This window comes from Sinohyriopsis cumingii, chromosome 14 (assembly GCF_028554795.1).
Source record: "Sinohyriopsis cumingii isolate HCF-2022 chromosome 14, ASM2855479v2, whole genome shotgun sequence".
NCBI classification, from domain to species: domain Eukaryota; kingdom Metazoa; phylum Mollusca; class Bivalvia; order Unionida; family Unionidae; genus Sinohyriopsis; species Sinohyriopsis cumingii.
The window spans coordinates 41338029-41358578 of NC_142974.1; the positions used below are offsets into that span (position 1 = coordinate 41338029).

At 34.2% G+C, this 20550-nt stretch overlaps 1 protein-coding gene across 1 annotated transcript in view; it reads left to right on the forward strand.

Annotated features, from left to right (window-relative positions):
- LOC149783628 (NADH dehydrogenase [ubiquinone] flavoprotein 1, mitochondrial-like) overlaps positions 1–20550 on the forward strand; it is a 66650-nt gene that overhangs the window by 35827 nt on the left and 10273 nt on the right. The window contains exons 10-12 of the mRNA XM_089931876.1: positions 1296–1462; positions 12184–12337; positions 14646–14700. Of these exons, the coding sequence (XP_089788002.1) occupies positions 1296–1462; positions 12184–12337; positions 14646–14700 (376 nt within the window). The remainder of the gene's footprint in view (positions 1–1295; positions 1463–12183; positions 12338–14645; positions 14701–20550) is intronic.

Genomic DNA, 20550 nt, shown 5'->3' on the forward strand with positions numbered 1-20550 from the left:
GTATATAAGATGTCTGTTGATGTGAGGGGTATGTAAGATGTCTGTTGATGTGAGGGGTATATAAGATGTCTGTTGACATGAGGGGTATATAAGATGTCTGTTGACATGAGGGGTATATAAGATGTCCGTTGATGTGAGGGGTATGTAAGATGTCTGTTGATGTGAGGGGTATATAAGATGTCTGTTGATGTGAGGGGTATGTAAGATGTCTGTTGATGTGAGGGGTATATAAGATGTCTGTTGATGTGAGGGGTATATAAGATGTCTGTTGATGTGAGGGGTATATAAGATGTCTGTTGATGTGAGGGGTATGTAAGATGTTTGTTGACGTGATGGGTGTCTAAGATGTATGTTGTTTTAAGGGGTGTGGAAGATGTCTGTTGAAATGAGGGGGATGTAAGATGTATGTTGATATGGGGTGTGTAAGATGTCTGTTGTTATAAGGGGTATGTAGGATGTCTTTGAATTGAGGGGCATGCAAGATGTCTGTTGATATAAGGGGTGTGTAGGATGTCTGTTGACATGAGGGATATGTAAGTTGTCTGTTGACATGAGGGGTGTGTAAGATGTCTGTTGATATAAGGGGTGTGTAATGTCTTTTGAAATGAGTGATGTGTAAGATGTCTGTTGATATAAGTTGTGTGTAAAGTGTCTGTTGATATAAAGGGTGTGTAGGATGTCTGTTGACATGAGGGGTATATAAGTTGTCTGTTGATATGAAGGGTGTGTAAGATGTCTGTTGATATGAGGGGTGTGTAAGGTGTCTGTTTATATAAGGGGTGTGAAAGGTGTCTGTTGATATAAGAAGTGTGTCAGATGTCTGTTGATATAAGGGGGGTGTCAGGTGTCTGTTGATATAAGGGGGGTGTCAGGTGTCTGTTAATATAAGAGGTGTGTTAGATGTCTGTTGATGTGAGGGGTGTGTAAGATGTCTGTTGATATAAGAGGTGTGTAAGGTGTCTATTGATATAAAGGGTTTGTAATGCAAAATCTGTCACATGTTGCATCTTCCAACTTGGATTTCATACGTAAAATTTGATCAGAAAATATTTGTAATTGACATCTTTCGTTAATCTTACCTTAGATCCCCATGCAGATGGATACCACAAAAGCACTACAGAATTTCAGGAATTTCCAACCAGCAGTTTAATAGTTAATACAGTTAAGGATATTTAAAAGAATTGACAGGTTGGTGGACAGACAGAAAAATGAAAATATTGGTTAGCGTTTTCATCTCCTCTTATTATACTTGTCACATTTTCTTTTGGCTTAAAATTTACTTTGATGCACTTCAGCTTTACAACATCTCCGGTCATGTAAATAACCCAACAACAGTTGAGGAGGAGATGTCGATACCACTCAGAGAGCTGATTGAGCGACATTCTGGCGGTGTTATTGGAGGCTGGGATAACCTACTTGCTGTTATTCCTGGAGGTTCTTCCACTCCGCTTATCCCAAAATCGTAAGTTTTTGTTCAGATATTGGTTCTGTTTTATTAGTCTTATCCAAATACACTGCTTTAACAGTTATAAAAATTAGCTCATTTATGTCAACCAACCTAGCTGATGCCTCATTGCTTCTTCGTATCAGTAATGAAAAGCAAGGCACCAGCTGTAATATGTTACAAGTTATGCAACTGTTATGTAACTCTAGTACTACAACAGTAATAGGTGGGAGTCCAAAAATTACAAGTTTGACTAAAAAAACTGTCAAGTTTCAAATCTGTTATGTCGGACAAGGAAAGTGACAGGATCCCACAAAACTGTATTAAAATAGAAACAACATAAAGCAACATTTGGCCATTGCATTTTTTCAGATTTTATTTCAATTTAGCTCACATTTTTAGTTGGATAACTTTATGTGAAATAAAGCTGACAATAATAATTAGATATTTACCATGTTTTGAATAGTTTTGTCTCGTGAGTGTGAGCATGTCTTAGAGGAACTAGTTCAGCTTGCACCTGCTCTCATTAACCTATATTCCTTTCTTTTGATTGTCATTCTGCTGTTAAAACTGACACACAAGTTACTTTCAGAAATTGTCTCACAGATAATGATGCAGGGGTCATGCTATCAGGTGAAGCGGGTAACTATGTTACCCAAAAAATGTAAACTTCACCTTCTTCTGTTAGGAATTTGAAAATGACTTCACCCTTTCAATTTTGTTAGATGAACACTAAATGTCCTTAGCAGCACTCACAAAACAAAAATGTATTCATTTACAAGCATGTGTTTTAAGAGACCGTTAACCCTTTCACTTGCAAGATATCGCAGACCAAGTTATCATTTGATAATGAAACTCTACCAACTTAAGTTTCAAAACTTTAACATCTATAAGTAAATAACAAGTTGTGTTTTAAGAATAGAATCATTGAAAGCACTTTCTAAATAATATATTTTGAGGATTATTACCTGCTATATTGGCCTTTTCTTTATAAAGTCAGTTAAAAATCTTTAGTGAATCTTACAAGGATCAATAATTGTGGTCATTGCTGTGTGTGAAAACTACCTCTTCATTTTTTTATACATTTCATTGTGCACATTACTTAAGGAATATAAATTAAGGAAAATATACATTTCATATAAATATACATTTCATATACAAATACATTTCCTTTAAGTATACATTTCATAGAAATATACATTTCATATACAAATACATTTCCTTTAAGTATACATTTCATATAAATATACATTTCATATACAAATACATTTCCTTTAAGTATACATTTCATATGAATATACATTTCACATATATACACATTTCATATAAAGCAAAGTCTAAATATTATTGATAAGAGATTTAGCTTAAAATTTTTAAAATATTCACGTCAGAAACATATCAAACAACGATATGTTGGGGAATTCTAGAAATGCTTTAAGATTTTGGTAGTTTTCTTACATCAGTCATTTATGTGATTTTTTTTAAAAGAAAGCAGCAAGGCAGATAATATCCTACTTAGACATTGCATTATTACAAGTACATAGACAAAAATTAAAACCATACACATAGCTGCCAACCCTCATGATTTTGGCGTGAATTTCATGACTTTTTTAGCCATTCATGTATTCACGCCACATGCAAAAAAATCATGAGTTCCCCAGTTCACAACTATTTTAAATCTTTAATAAAATAACCAATTTCTTGTTTAGCGCTAGTTGTGATATCAGCAGTTGTTGAAATGGTCAGGTACTGCTAGTCATGATATTAGTGGAACTGTAGCTGATTGGTACAGTTGGCCCGGTAGCAAGCATTTTAGCGTATTTTAATCTATATGTATAACAGTAGTTTTAACAAAGGTTTTTGAGGGTAACTGGGGCCTAACCAGAATTTTACTCTGCGCTTGTGGCGCAATCACTGATTTGAATTACCATTTGGCACCACTTCTTGAGAATGTCTTCACCAACAAGAAAAATGTATTGCACAAAAAGTGAAGTTTAGTTTGGAATATACCAAAAATTTGCCGTGCATTCTGACACCAAACACTGATATACATCATGCTTTTTGCACGCAGTGTGCCACAAATTTTAGCATTGGGCATGGTGGCAGAGATGATGTGAGGAAGCACATTGGTGGCAAAAAGCACATAGAGGATGGGAAAATTAAGAACTCGCAGCAGATTTCAGCCCTCGATGGAAAACCTGCAAGCTACCAATGCTGAAGCATTGTTTGTGAGTTTTCTTGTTTAACACAATCTACCTTTATCAACTGGAGACCATGCTAAACATTTGTTTGCAACAAATATTTCCAGACTCGAAGATCGCTTCACAAATTCATGTAAAAATTCACAAATTTTAATCCCTATTTTCACTAATTGCGAGCCTGGAGTGTTGGCAGCTATGCATACATTGCATGCCTATCAATGGATTGTTGTACCAAAGCTAGAAATTGAGTGGTCTTATTAAGAAAATCAGTGTTTCTAAAAACAGTTGCACATGTGTGTCATCGATAATGCCAGATTTCCTTAGTTGTACTTGACTGTCAGGCAATTCAGTTCCTTTTAATGTTTCAGTTCATTGTCAATGAATAGCTGAAGTAATTTAGTACCTAGATTACATCATTATAATTACACATAGGTATAAATGATTAATCAACTGCAACTAAAATGGGTTATTTCATTTTTGTATTTTTTAAAAACTTAAGTTAAAAGATTTAAATCTGATTTAGAATCGGATCCCTCAACATGGAATTGTAAAGTTGAAGGTATTCATCAGTAACTAATGTGGTTGCATGGATGAAATGTGAAGACAATCTGTCCATGTGTTATCATGTGAATGTTATAGAGGTTTTAAACTAGTTTAGGAATGTTTCGGACTGCCATTTTCTAATGAAGTGATAGATAGAAACCAACAAAAATTGAGTGCTTTTTAACTCATAGTATTTTACCTTTTTATATTTACAGTACTGTAATCTAGGTACTCCTGTTTAATTATATTGTATTTATAATTAAATGTAGTGTATTCGTAATTACAGTGCTGTAATCTAAGTACTCCTGTCTAATTGTATTATATTTGTAATCACAGTTCTATAATCTAGGTACTCCTGTCAGTTAAAATTAATGACAGTGTATTTGTAATTACAATAATGTAATCTAGGTACTCCTGTCAGTTAAAATTAATTATAGGGTATTTGTAATTACAATACTGTAATCTAGGTACTCCTGTTGGTTAAAATTAATTATTTTGTATTTGTAATTACATTAATGTAATCTAGGTACTCCTGTCAGTTAAAATTAATTATAGGGTGTTTGTAATTACAATACTGTAATCAAGGTACTCCTGTCAGTTAAAATTAATTATATTGTATTGTAATTACAATACTGTAATCTAGGTACTCCTGTCAGTTAAAATTAATTATTTTGTATTTGTAATTCAATAATGTAATCTAGGTACTCCTGTCAGTTAAAATTAATTATAGGGTGTTTGTAATTACAATACTGTAATCTAGGTACTCCTGTCAGTTAAAATTAATTATAGGGTGTTTGTAATTACAATACTGTAATCTAGGTACTCCTGTCAGTTAAAATTAATGACAGTGTATTTGTAATTACATTAATGTAATCTAGGTACTCCTGTCAGTTAAAATTAATTATAGGGTGTTTGTAATTACAATGCTGTAATCTAGGTACTCCTGTCAGTTAAAATTAATTATATTGTATGTGAAATCATGGATGACATGTAACAAGCTGCAGATGAATGATGATAAAACTGAGGCCATTCTGATCACAACACAAAGACTTTGTCATTCACATCCTTTACCTCAAACAATAAATATCAGCAATGTCAACATTCAGTTTAAACAATCAGAACAAAACCTAGGTGTTACTCTGGACAGTAGTCTCACATTGTACCAACATGTCATGAACATATGTAAGGCTGCATATCTTGAGCTGAGATGCATCAGCTCAGTTCGCAAATATCTTTCAGTTGATGCCACTAAAACACTGGTGTGTTCATTAGTACTTTAAAGACTGGACTATTGTAACTCAGTTCTGTCTGGTTCATCTCAATATCTACTCCACAAACTTCAAAAAGTTTAAAACACAGCTGCTCGGATCACACTTAGAGTACCACGATCAGAGCACACCTCCCCGCTGCTCTGTACCCTATACTGGCTATCCATTCGATCCAGAATCAAACACAAAATTTGTTCTTGGTGCTACGTTTCACTGTCGAACTCTAGTCCAACATACTTATCCGATCTCACCCATGTGTACACACCAGCAAGATACTTCCACTCCTCTTCTGACAATTGTATACTCATTATTCCCACAATGAAAACAAAGTCATATGGGCAACGTTCTTTTGCATACCAGGGCCCAGCAACATGGAATGAATTGCCCACTGAACTTAGACTCAAAAACACAGTAATCACATTCAAGAGGGCTCTCAAAACTCACTTATTTTGACTGCAAGAACAAACTTAAAGACCTAATAATGTTTCTTACCTGAAATATTCTCAGCATGCTTTTAATTTTTTAATGTTTTTCTAATTTCATGGTGTTTGTTTTTGTAATAATATTATTATATGTTTTTGATCTTATAGGTGTTGTCTAATGTTGTAAAGCACTTATAGCTTCTAAAGATTAGGCGCTATACAAAGTCCTCATTATTGTTATTATTGTATTTGTAATTACAATAATGTAATCTAGGTACTCCTGTCAGTTAAAATTAATTATGTATTTTTAACTACAATAATCTAGGTACTCCTGTCAGTTAAAATTAATTATAGGGTGTTTGTAATTACAGTGTATTTGTAATTACAGTATTGTAATCTAGGTACTCCTGTCAGTTAAAATTAATTATATTGTATTTGAAATTACAATATTGTAATCTAGGTTCTCCTGTCAGTTAAAATTAATTATAGAGTGTTTGTAATTACAATACTGTAATCTAGATATTCATCTCAGTCAAAATTACAGTGTATTTGTAATTACAATACTGTAATCTAGGTATTCCTGTCAGTTAAAATCAATGAGTGTATTTGTAATTATAATAATGTAATCCAGGTACTCCTGTCAGTTAAAATTAATTACATTGTATTTGTAATTATAATAATGTAATCTAGGTACTCCTGTCAGTTAAAACTAATTACATTGTATTTGTAATTACAGTATTATAATCTAGGTACTCCTGTCAGTTAAAATTAATTATAGGGTGTTTGTAATTACAATACTGTAATCTAGGTACTCCTGTCAGTTAAAATTAATTATAGGGTGTTTGTAATTACAATACTGTAATCTAGGTACTCCTGTCAGTTAAAATTAATTATAGGGTGTTTGTAATTACAATACTGTAATCTAGGTACTCCTGTCGGTTAAAATTAATTATATTGTATTTTTTACTACAGTAATCTAGGTATTCCTGTCAGTTAAAATTAATTATAATAATGTAATCTAGGTATTCCTCTCACTCAAATAAATTACAGTGTCAGTGCTAAAATAAACAAAAAATTGACACAGGACCTGGACTGGTGACCTAAATAAGCTCTGACTGAAATCCCACAAGCCTGGACACCAATATCCACTTGCCCAAAATTTCCCCTTTTTTAGTAGCTACAGTTCGAATATAAATTCAGTTTGGTTCGGTTCAGTTCAGTTCAAAGGGGTTTGAAGGTAATGCAAATGTCATTAGTGTTAATTGCTGGTGTGCTTCACAAAGTGAAACTCGGTAAACCAAGAGCTATGAAATTTGTTTTTGCTTGGCCTTGCTGATAGCTAATTGCTTTTTTAAACAGCTTCAGAAATGAATTACACTTGAACACTTTTCTGACAAATGAAATGATCGTGCTTTACATTCCTTATATGCAGTAAAATCCATCTTTAAAGAAATGTTGCCGCTGTTCACAAACTTGTGAAAAATATGATTCCTATGGCTTAAACATTCACATTCAAAGCAATAACATTTACACCACACCCTTGATAACTCATGCCCTGATTACTTGTAAACCCACTTATAATGCAGGGTCAGGTATGGATCTTAAAAAAATTACTAGAAAGTACCAAACAATTGACACCTATTTGTTGAAAATGAAGAAAATCGCGATAAAAATTGGTATCTGAAACCTTGATATATAGCTGTTTATATCATTGAAAACAGTACAGCATAAATAACGGCATGCAATGAAATTTTGATCAATGAAATTGTCACTAACTCCTACTTGAGGCATCAATTTTATAAATAAATACCAATACATTTGTTGTTTTTGAAATTCGAGTATTAGTTTTATCTTTTAGTTTGGTTTAAGTGTAATGATCATAAATACAATGTGCCCAGTTGTATTCAAACATGAAATATGCGAATCTACCATAACAGCTATGTCCGTGTGCATACCTGTGAAAGCCTAATTAATTGCCGACCTTGTTTTTAAACTTGATTGTGCAAGTATTTGTTGTATTGTTGCAATGAATTAAAAGCTGATCTTCTTGTATTACCACATTAATTGCACATTGTTTATCAAAGTGTGTGGAATGCATGAACAGTTAAAATTCATGCAAATCCAACCTGCGTAAGAGCTAGCATGCCCTGTTAGTGAGTGTCAGGTTAACTCATGTCAAGTGATCAATCAAACACTTATAATTGTTTAGTGAATGTAATATAATTAAACTACCTTAAATTAGCATACTCATTCACAAATGTGATCAAAGCTTTCACATATAGGATTGTGGAACCAGTTGGAATAATGTTAGCAATCTCTCAATGGTTGAGCAACTTGTAAATAAATGTCCTTTTTATTTTATCATAAAAATGAATCAATTCGATAGATAAAGTACTTTATTGACAATTATTCCCAACACAATTTTAAAATGATTATGCACCATTAAACTGACCATTTTGCCACCTCCCCCCGGCAGTTTTCTCTATGTCCATCAAGGATGGCATCAATTCATGTTGTTATGTAAAGCTGTACTGATTAATTGGCCACATTCATAATCGGGCCGATTATTGCAACAATCGGTATAATCGGTATCGACAGAAGTAATCTGTGCCAATGTAAACAAATTTCCAAATTATAAATTTAATCATAACATTCATCTTAACATGGCTTGAATTTTAAATCAGAGTTAAATAGTGGAAATTAAGAAATAAACATTTGATTTGGGGGTTAACTGAATGATAAGTTATTCTTAAAAGTAAGTACTTTTTAACACGCTTGCTGTAAACTACCGTTGATTGTCTGCTCACAACAAATTATCAATACCATGCATGCACTCATCCCAATCACAGCAGCCAACCAGCCTCGTGTGGCCGTTGAACTTCCAGCATACACATTACAGGGATGGTCCTGGCTTTTAAAAAGTTGTCTCCAAAAAAAACCCCACACCAATCTCAATATTTTGTTGCCAATTTTCAAAAAATATCAACAGAATAAGTAGTGAATATTTTTCCAAGACTAATAATGTAACAGGCAATGAAAATTGGAAAAGATGGGATAGTTATTTATTGACAATAAGCAGTACAGCCATAATATTACAAAATAAATCATTACATAACTGTTTTGCATTACTTCCATGGCTTTGCATTGCACATCACCGTTAGTACATAGATCTAACTGTTCTCACCTGAAATAAATGCATTATCAAATGTAAAATATCTACTTTCCTTCAGTCTCTCTTTTTTTAATAGAAATATCATGTATTAAACAAATCTATATTATGTATATTATTTTCCAAAAAAATAGTTTTGTAAGAAACTTTATTTTGATAATGACATTTTAATACTAAAACCCTATGATTGTACTTTGCAATTTAAGATAAGTGACGTATGATGCGACCATCGATTTCACACATACAGTAAATTCCCCCCCCCCCCACTTTTATGACTAGCTTCACAAAGTACATCTGTGTCAATCAGGAGTTCAGAAATTTATTTTTTTGCTGTGCTTTACATGCTTTGCTTGTTAGTGAATTGCTTCCTAAATGCCAGGAATGATCACTGAATGCTGTAGATTTTTTCTCGACAAGCAAATTGTGGTCTTCATTCCCACCAATGAAACTTACACGAGTCAACTTGACATGGCATTACTGTACCGTATATATAAGCATGGATTACCATCATTAAATTAAAAGAAGGAATGAAGAAACATATCACAGAGCATATGTGCCTCCTAAAAACTAATTCGGAACAAATATGTTATTTATTAAAGAGTTTTATTTGCATATATGAGTTAACAATAAGAAATAAGGTGGGATTTAAAATGTGGGAAATAGTTATCATTTGTATAGTAGCTTGAGACCAAATTTGAACTGTTAACATAAATCCACACCCATTTTAGGCATTGTTAGCTGTAACAAAAATAGGGCATGGTTTACTTGTCAATCAAATGCTAGTGCTTTCACTAACTGTAGAACAGGCAGTTTCTTGAAATAATCGGTCTCATAATCGGTATCGGCAATTTTAATAATTGGCTATATGCAGTATCAGCATAATCAGCAAAGTGACATCGGTACAGCTTTATTGTTACGGAGATCCCTTGATAACCCTCGCTTGTAGTGTGATCTATGTTTTAGAACCCATTGTGTGCAAGTTGTCAAAGGAGAGGTGTAATAACTTTTCTTCTTGTACACGTATCTGGTAATCTCTTTTATTTACCTATGCAAATTAGCACAGTGGGCTCACCCACTGCAGCATTAAAAAACATCTCACTTGCTATTGTCAGCCACTTTAGTAATACATGTATGTGTAATGGGGATTTATACCTGACCTCTTTGCCTTTAATTGCCAGTATTTAAGCTGCCCAAAGGATAGATTTACATCAGCTCCAGTCATGACTGTTTGCCATTTATACACACTGTTACACGGGTATATATTTGTAGAAACAACCCAGTCCTGTCTTTGGACTATTTACACTTGAATTGTATGTTTATTTTTGGGAACATTCCATTTCTTTCTTTGGACTGTTCACACTTGAATGGAATTTGTATTACTGGGAACTACCCAGTCCATTCTTTGGACTTTTCACACTTGAATGGTATGTTTATTTGTCTGAACAACCCATTCCTTCTTTTGGACAATTACTTGAATGATATGTTTATTGGTGGGAACAACCCAGTTCTTTCTTTGAACTATTCACACTTGAATTGTATGTTTATTTGTGGGAATAACCCATTCCTTGCTTTTGACTATTCACACTTGAATGGTATGTTTATTTGTGGAACAATCCATTCCTTTCTTTGGACTATTCACACTAGAATGGTATGTTTATTTGTGGTACAATCCAGTCTATTCTTTGGACTATTCACACTTGAATGGTATATTTATTTGTGGGAACAACCCAGTCCTTTCTTAAGACTATTTACACTTGAATGGTATGCATACATATCAACCATTACACTTTCGGTGTAATCATTCTACTCCATTCGCATACAAGCGCCTTTGGACACCTCTACACCATTCTCACTGGAGTGCCTTTTGTCATCTGCTGTAAACATCAGCCATTTTGGGCGGGTTTTGTAGCGCCACCTTCGGGGAAAACCCCCTATTATATACTACATTTCTGTGAATGACCATTATCTCAGATCACATGGTCGCTGTCTACGCTCTGGTCGAAATCTGCTATTTAAAGTAACTTTGTCGTATTCTCCACTCTCCAAAATAAAGGTCACGGATTTCGTTAAGTACTTACTCGAGTTTTCACAATTGGAATCACAACTATGACAGCTTAAATAACTTAGGTAAAGGCTGTGCTATTTATGTAGGCAGCAATTAGTTTTTATAAATAATCAAATTCAGATGACGTAGTGATGTAGATGCAGACAAGGAACTTGTAAATTTTGAGTATGAGAAATGGCAGCTGCGGTTGATCACGCGGCTTCACTGACTTGACGGTGAACAAATTCTCTCAAGATTTTAAAGCACATAAAAATTCTTCCATGAAAAATAATTACACAGCTATAATGATCAGACTTTACTATTAAATTTTTCCATACATAATACCAAAAATGTAAAATGGTTAAAATTGTTGTTAAATGCAACATAAACTGCATTGCTTAACAGTGTGTATGGAGTCAAACAGGTAACAGGTGTTTTATTTATAGCGCACTGTACTGGGTAAATGCTACATGTGTATCGAAGAGCTAAAAAGCCATACATTCATTTTAGAGTCTGTGTAAGAGACTTTGACAACAAAAAGGACAAAGTTTGCGTGCTCTTCTTTCATTACCAGAATTAACAGTAGATTCCACTGGAGAAAACATTTTTTTATTTGCTTGATAATGTTTTGATCAAATGTAGCTGTGAGAGATTGTTCAGTATTATTAACATAAAAAAAACTGAATTCTGATCCAGGCTCAGTAACCCAGCACTTAGTGCTCTACTAGTGTGCAAAACATTCATAATCTCAGCTGGTACAAAGTGTTTTGAAATGCAATATGAGAGACTGTTGCTTTTTAAAGCTCAAAGTGTTATATACGAAAACTTAAAGCAGTAATTGTTGTTAAAGTCCAGAGGGATAAATACATCATTTTGTACATATGCTCATTGAATTTTTATTAGTTATATGTGGATTACTCTTTTTCTGCTTGGATTACACTTTTTCCTTGCCACGGGTTGGCATGTATGGATATATTTCTTTGTTGGAAAGATCAAGTCCTATGTTTAGACTATTTACACTTGAAATGTACTCTTTAGTGGTATTTTTTAGTTTGTATGGACTATTTAGTTATATATCTGATATATTTACAGAGTTTGTGATGATGTTTTGATGGATTTTGATGCACTGGTAGAGAAACAGACGGCATTAGGTACAGCAGCTGTTATTGTGATGAACAAATCAGCAGATGTTGTTAAGTGCATAGCTCGCCTCATTGAGTTCTACAAACATGAAAGCTGTGGACAGGTATGTCACAATCTGTGTTTTTGTTATCATGCTGTGAAACCAAATTATTTCCTTTGTATACATTTCAGATGACATGTAACTTTAAGCTACGTATTTTACCTTGCCATGTGCAAGCAATTCATTTGAGCCATAACTTCTGATGAATTTCTGAGATTATCACGTAATGTTTATTTTTAAAAAGCATTGGATATAGTAATAGTTCAAATGGGATTCCAGGAATTTTTAACATTCATCAGTCTGTTCATTAGGACATCTTTGATACCACTGGCTCAAATTTCACCAAACTTATCAGTAATTTTGCAGCAGCCACCAGTAAGATTGGTGTATTTACTGGTTCCTGCTCCAAGAATCCATGGGATTGGGTAGAAGGTCATATAAACAAAAATTGCAACAGACATTTTCAGGTATTCACTGTCATTGCATATGAATGAATAGTTTGCAGGTGGGGGTGGAATATACAGCGAAAAGTGATTAGGGATTTGTGATAGCAAGTGCTTGCAGATGCTGTAATGATACATAAGGGGTACTGGCCTTAGTTACTGCAAAGTGTTGCAGGACAGCATGATGCCCAGTTTTTATGGCAGGACATTATGTAACATTAAGTGCTGCCTAGTTTGTATGGTATGACATTATGTAACATTGAATGATGCCTGATGTATATGACGTGACATTTTGTAACACTGAATGATGCCCAGTTTATATGGCATGACATTATTTAACATTGAGTGATGCCCAATTTATATCATGTGACATTATGTAACAGTTAATGATGCCCAAGTTCATATGGTATGACATTATGTAACATAGAATGATACCTAATTTATATGGTATGACATTATGTAACATAGAATGATACCTAATTTATATGGTATGACATTATGTAACATAGAATGATACCTAATTTATATGGTATGACATTATGTAACATAGAATGATACCTAATTTATATGGTATGACATTAACATAGAATGATACCTAATTTATATGGTATGACATTGTGTAACATAGAATGATACCTAATTTATATGGTATGACATTATGTAACATAGAATGATACCTAATTTATTTGGTATGACATTATTGAACATTGAATGATACCTAATTTATATGGTATGACATTATGTAACATTGAATGATACCTAATTTATATGGTATGACATTATTTAACATTGAATACTACAAGATGAAAATGATTACATGCTGTTGTAGTTTTAAAAACATGTGGGAGAGATCCAAAGGCACTTTATTTAATCACTATGGGTGATTGGCATAATCTAGATTCCTCAGTTTTTTAAAAATGTTTTCCAGTTCAATTAAATGTGATTAGAGTCTGAAAGTGTGCCATCTAACTGCTTTTCATGAGACATTGATGGATATGTTGTGCTATTTCAAAAGATCCACAGACAGAACAGCAATGTTGCTTTTAAATCTCTTGGAATGTGTCCAGCGTCACTTCTTCCTGAGGAAGAAAAAGAAGCATTGGAAAATTGTGACTTGGATCGTGTGAAATTCTATGGGGAGAATAATATGGCAACAGATGGGGCTATAGCATGTAGAAGAGAATGGTCATGTGTCAATAAAATGGTCATAGACCAAATGTACCAACTGGGATAGCTTTTCATACCTACGGAAAAAGATTAAAAAGTACCAAGATGACACTTTTCCTAAAATGATAATGTTGGCAAGGCATGCCATTCTGACCCCTTTGCAATCAGCTGATTGAGGCTTTAGCTGCAAAGACAACATTCACATATGCTCAAGAAAATGCTTGAAAGCTGACACATTGCAGAGACAACATTCACGTATGCTCAAGAAATTTCTTGATAGTTGACACATTGCAGAGACAACATTCATGTATGCTCAAGAAATTGCTTGAAAGCTGACACATTGCAAAGACATGTACACTCAAGAAATCGCTAGACAGTTGAAACATTATAAAGATTGATGCCCATTGTGTTGGAGTGGCAGACAGTAAAAGTATTTGACCGATAAGAAGGTTTAATTGGTTTTTCGTGCCAATAACCAGTAAAATAAGCCATGTTAATGATCTTGCTTCTCAAACCTGAAAAAAAACCACTGCATTTTGCTTGTCCTGATGCCCACTTGCACTAATGCACGAGAAGGAATTCATCATCCTGCCCAAAATATTTAATCAACCAAAGTATGCAATAACTTAAAATGTTAAAGTACCTGAAATGCATTGAAATTCTAAGCAGAATTCAGTGTACTTTTAAACATTAATAACTTCGAGAAAGTTTTGAGAGACATTTTTAGGTGTAATATCATTATGTGTTTTCTTTTTTTCCAGTGCACTCCTTGTCGAGAAGGAATGGGATGGATGATGAAGATCATGGATAGATTTGGTATGCACCACATTTCCAATACAACCAGATCTCATGTTTCATAATATGTATGCAAGACAGATTTTATATTTCACAATTTGTGTGCATGACAGATTTTTCCAGTGAATTTATTCACACATAACAGGACCATTATGTAGCTATCAGGCCAAATATAAAAACCTGGAAAACTGCTGGCTGAAATATACAGATTGCCAGTGTATTATGTGACAGTAGATCTAGGTCTGCACTCATGATAAAACCAAATGGTATACTATCACATTTGCCATTATATGATTGTAACAAGATAACCGGGTTGGGGACGAATTTATAATGAAACACTAATGATGGTTGATACAGATACAATGTTTAGTGATGAAAGACTCAGATGAAAAAAGGATTATGGTTAATACATGCGTGTATAAGATCAATTATTGGAAAAATTAACACAATCTGCATGAACCCAATAATGTAACATAAATGGGAATACAAGTAAATGGCCTTACATAGTGCAAGGACAAAAGGTTAACGATTCACAGTTATTTCACACAACAAAAAGAATGATGTGATCTACTCAAATAGTAAAAATGATGTACTTTACTCAGATAGTAAAAGGATGTAAAAATGGGACAGATATCATACACAAAATCTTTACAGTCCCAAAACACTGGGTCTAACAAACCCCAAAATTTAGGTCACAGCTAAAAGAATACTTGTATGGAGTTACGCAAAACACTCTCACTTGAATACTTGGCCACCAGTAACACTGGTCACTCAAGCAGTCAGCTTTACAGGTGATCACTGACCACCATTCAATCACCTGGTCAATCAGGCAATCAGTGCCCACCAATCAGTTAGCAATGTCTGATCACCTGCTACTCAACCAGCAAAACACTGTTCAATCAACTCGACGGCTGCAATTCAACTAGATTTGTCATCAGCTCTATCGTCAGCTGCTATGGTCAGCTTTACAGCTGCTTTGGTCAACTCTATGGTCAAGCTCTACAGCTGCTACCCCATCAACTCGGATCAGCTGAAAATAAATCTAACACCATGTACTAAGAATGACATTGGCATATATGATTACATGTAATGACTTTATATACTGTAAGCTATACAAATTACATTATCGGCACAACATTTCAAAGCAATAAACAGGTTCAGAAATGAACCTACCTGTGTCCGATAAGAATCACATGGTACTAAATGTTTCTTAATAAAATGCAACTTTATCACTAATATAGATCTCCTTTTAAGTCACATACAAGAATAGAAAATATTTGCATTATACTATGCAGTCTGGAGCTATATAGAAAATATATAAAAGTAAACTTGGTAGTCCAATAGTTATAACCTGTAATATACAGAAGGACTTAATAAATACCTCTACAGCTGGAGATCTGCAAGTCCTTAAGTGGACTGCTCACTGACGACATTTCCAGTCACCCCGAGTGGCCAAGTGGTCTGAAACGCTCAATGTTATGGATCACTGCCATATCACCTTTGTCTGTGTGGGTTCAAGTCTCACAATCAGCCAATCTTGGTACATGAGAAAGCTTGCCAGTAGTTTCTCTTGGGTCGGTGGTTCTTTCTGGGGTTTTCCCAGGTTCTTCCTCCACCATTAATACTGGCCACCATGTATAGCTTATCTTGTGCTGAAAAATGGCATTAAGCCCAACAACAACAACAACAACAACAAGATGTTTCCGTAGTGTAATGTTTTCATCTACAGTGTTGTGTAGCCTTGCGTTGTCTGTGCGCTTGATGAGTACCGGATTTTCCCATCAAAAGCACTTTGCACGTGCGGCATAAGATGAACTGAACTCGCTGTTTCGACATATTATACAATATACATAAATCAACCTCAGGCATCTTTGTATCACAAAAATGAAACCTGAGTACATGTATTTAATAAATAACAAAGGGATTTATACAATTCTGTGACAGTGATGCAAACAGCATATGTACAGATTTGGCAGTTATCTAGTATTATACATCTGTGATAAAGTGACTTGCCTTTTACACATACATGTACAATATCTAACTACATTCAAGACCAAATTATATATATATATATATATATATATATATATATATATATGTATATGTATATATATATATATAAACTGTAGATGATCTTTTAATTAGAAAATCATCTATTTCTTAAAGGGTAGGAAAACTCGGAATACATTTATAAGGGAAACATTAGGTGTTTTTTTTAAATACTATTTTATGTTATAACTGGGTCCTTGATAATGTGGGAAGGTTTACGCTGTGAATCATTGCTGTTTCTTTTAAGGTGTATACACTGAATCATCGCTGTTTCTTTTAAGTTTTATACAGTGAATCATTGCCTTTTACAAAAATTTGTCAAGCAGTCTTAGAAATGCTACTTTAACTTTTGACTTTATGAGGATGATTCCAAACAAAACATTCAGCCATTTACCTCTGCCAACCTGTTTTATGCAATCATGTGTAATGCACATATTAGTAACTAGACACTAATATTTACTGTACATAATAGTAACTAAGCAGCCTCTTTGGTGCAATCATGCATACTGTACACAATATTAATTAGGCAGCCTGTTGGTGTAATCATGTGTACTGTACACAGTAGTAATTAAACAGCCTGTTTGGTGCAAATGTGTACTGTACACAATCGTATCTAGTCAGTCTAATATTATGTACACAATAGACACTAAATTGTCTGTTTGGTGCAGTCATGCATACAATACACAATCGTAACTTGGCAATCATGCATACTGTTCACAAAAGTAATTAGGCAGCCTTTTTGGTGTGATCATTTGTACTGTGCACAAATCATAACTAGGCAGTCACGCATGCTGTCAACAGGTGTAACTAGGCAGTCACGCATGCTGTCAACAGGTGTAACTAGGCAGTCACGCATAATGTCAACAGGTGTAACTAGGCAGTCACACATACTGTCAACAGGTGTAACTAGGCAGTGGCAGTAATAAGCTTGCTAATCATGGAAACTACTAAATGATGAGCTGTATTAGGACACACTTAGGAGGTTTGTTAAACCAATGATGTTGTATCAGTGGCATCAGCAGCTAGAGTTAACATTAAGCTGTATTCCAAGCCTGAGTTGACATTAGACTATCCAAAGTCTGAGTTGAAATTAGACTATATCCAAAACTATTGTTGACGTTAACATACATGCCAACCATTACAGTTTTGGCATAATCATTACGCCTTTTTCACAAAATTATGCCTTATGCGCAAATGTAATCGGATTATGAATTTTCTTTATATCCCCCTCCCAAAAAAATTAATAATTTGTTTTCTCATTTTTATTAACATCCCAATAATCTTTCAGACCATATTCCAGAAAAAAAAACGGCTTCTATGTAACTACAACATAAAAGAGTACACTTGTCCATAGACTTGCATGCACTTTCCTAACAGTATTTCTATTTATAGCAGCTGTCCTATTTCCAAGAAACATGCTGGTTTCTACTTTCAAACTTTTGACCTCAGTTTCTATTTATAGCAGCTGTATGGGTTAAAAGAGAACAGACTGGTTTTCTAATTTTTAATCTTTGCTCACCAATTCTTTGTTCTGATTCATATCTGGTACAGAACCAGTCTGTAGGTATTTGGTGCTGAAAGTCAAATTAGATTTATCCTAGTCGATGCATGTGTTAGAGCAAAAATGTTTGTCAAATAATTTCACAGATGGATTAGAAAAAGATGAAAAACCAATTCAGAGAGGAATACGTGAATTACACTATACAGTGTTCCATTCTAGGGCAGCTTCACGCACATTGCAGGCTGCATGGAAAGGATTTTAATATTGATTATGGTGGTAAAACAAAGAAACCTTGAATTAGCTCATTTTACTAACTCCAATACTAAGGTAACTTTGTTTTTACAGCAGAACTAAATTGTGGACACGAATTTTATAAATGCAGAAGCATTCATTACCGAGTCCTTAATAGAACACGGTAGAAGACTATGTTGGTCCTTTGTTTAAAAAGATGTTTCCTGATTCCAAAATTGCAGAAAATATGCATGTACAAGAACAAAATCATCCAATATTGTTAGGTATTTAGCAGAAGATAATTCACTTAAAATTGCGCAAGCCATGAAGATTGGACAATTTAGTTAACACACAGGAGCAGTGATTATGATGACAAAAAGTTGTACCCAGCCTGGGTAGGAGACTTTGACAATTAAAAGGGCAAAGTCCAAGTACTCTCCTTTCATTACCAGAATTAATAATAGATTCCACTAGAGAAAACCTTTTTTATTTGCTTAATAATGCTTGGCACAACTGTATGGGGTTTTCAGCTGATAATGCATCAGTGACAACTGGAATTCATAAAGGAGTTGCATTCTGTATTTTGAAAAATATCTCCATTAGTGTACATATCAGGTTGTCCCTGTCATGTGATGCACCTTACTGCAGGAAAGGCTGCTAGAAAGAGAACTCTTGAAGTATCAAGTTGGCATTATACCTGACATTGTACTTCATGCAGACAAAGTTAATGTGCAATGCTTATTTCCCAACTAAAAAACCCAATAACTGGAAGATATAAATATCCTCTTCTTTGTCAGGTTATAGGTTGAAAGGAATATTGGTTCTTTACCATTCTAATGCTGACTGAGAGATTGCTCAGTATTGTTAACAAAAAGAAAACTGAATTCAGATCAAGGCTCTGTAACCCAGCACTTGGTGCTTTACTGGTGTGCAAAACATTCATAATCTCAGCTGGTACAATTGCGTATTGAAATGCAATATGAGAGACTGTTGATTTTTATAGCTCAAAGTGATATATATGAAAATTTGAAGCAGTAATTGATGTTAAAAGATCAGAGGGGTAAATAAATCATTTTGTACTTATGTTTATTGAATTTTATTATGTTATATGTGGATTATGCTTTTTCTGCTAGATTTACTCTTTTTGTCCACTTGGATTAACCTTCTTTCTTGCCAGGGGTTGGCATGTATGCATTAGGTTGTATCCAAAGCCTCAGTTGCAATTAGGCTGTATCCAAAGCCTCAGTTGAAATTAGGCTGTATCCAAAGCCTGAGTTGACATTAGGCTGTATCCAAAGCCTGAGTTGACATTATGCTGTATCCAAAGCCTGAGTTGACATTAGGCTGTATCCAAAGCTGACGTTAGGCTGTATCCAAAGCCTGAGGTGACATTAGGCTGTATCCAAAGCCTGAGTTGCTATTAGGCTGTATCCAAAGCCTTAGTTGACATTAGACTGTATCCAAAGCCTGAGGTGACATTAGGCTGTATCCAAAGCCTGAGTTGATATTAGGCTGTATCCAAAGCCTGAGTTGACATGAAATGGTATATTAATAATATATTGTTCTGTGTGACTAACTGTGCTTGTTACTGCCTTGAAGACCATATTTCTGCTCTTATTTTATTCAAACTTGGAATACACATCATCAAGATTTCTGATGATTTCCTTAATTAACAAGAGTCATGCATAATGATTAGGTGGTCATTCTTCTATTTGCCTGAATTGTTTAAAGCTCGATAGACTGCATTTTTTATCCAGATTTGATCAATTTAGTAAATAAACCTGTACTTGGATCATCAATTTAGTAAATTAACCTGTACTTGTATCATCAGTTTAGTAGATAACCTGTATTTGTATCATCAGTTTAGTAGATAACCTGTACTTGTATCATCAGTTTAGTAGATAACCTGTACTTGTATCATCAGTTTAGTAGATAACCTGTATTTGTATCATCAGTTTAGTAGATAACCTGTACTTGTATCATCAGTTTAGTAGATAACCTGTACTTGTATCCTCAATCTTGTTGAGTAAGTTTTATTATGCACAAGATTTTTTCATAATAGTGAAATGACCTTTGATCTGATTGGCTGA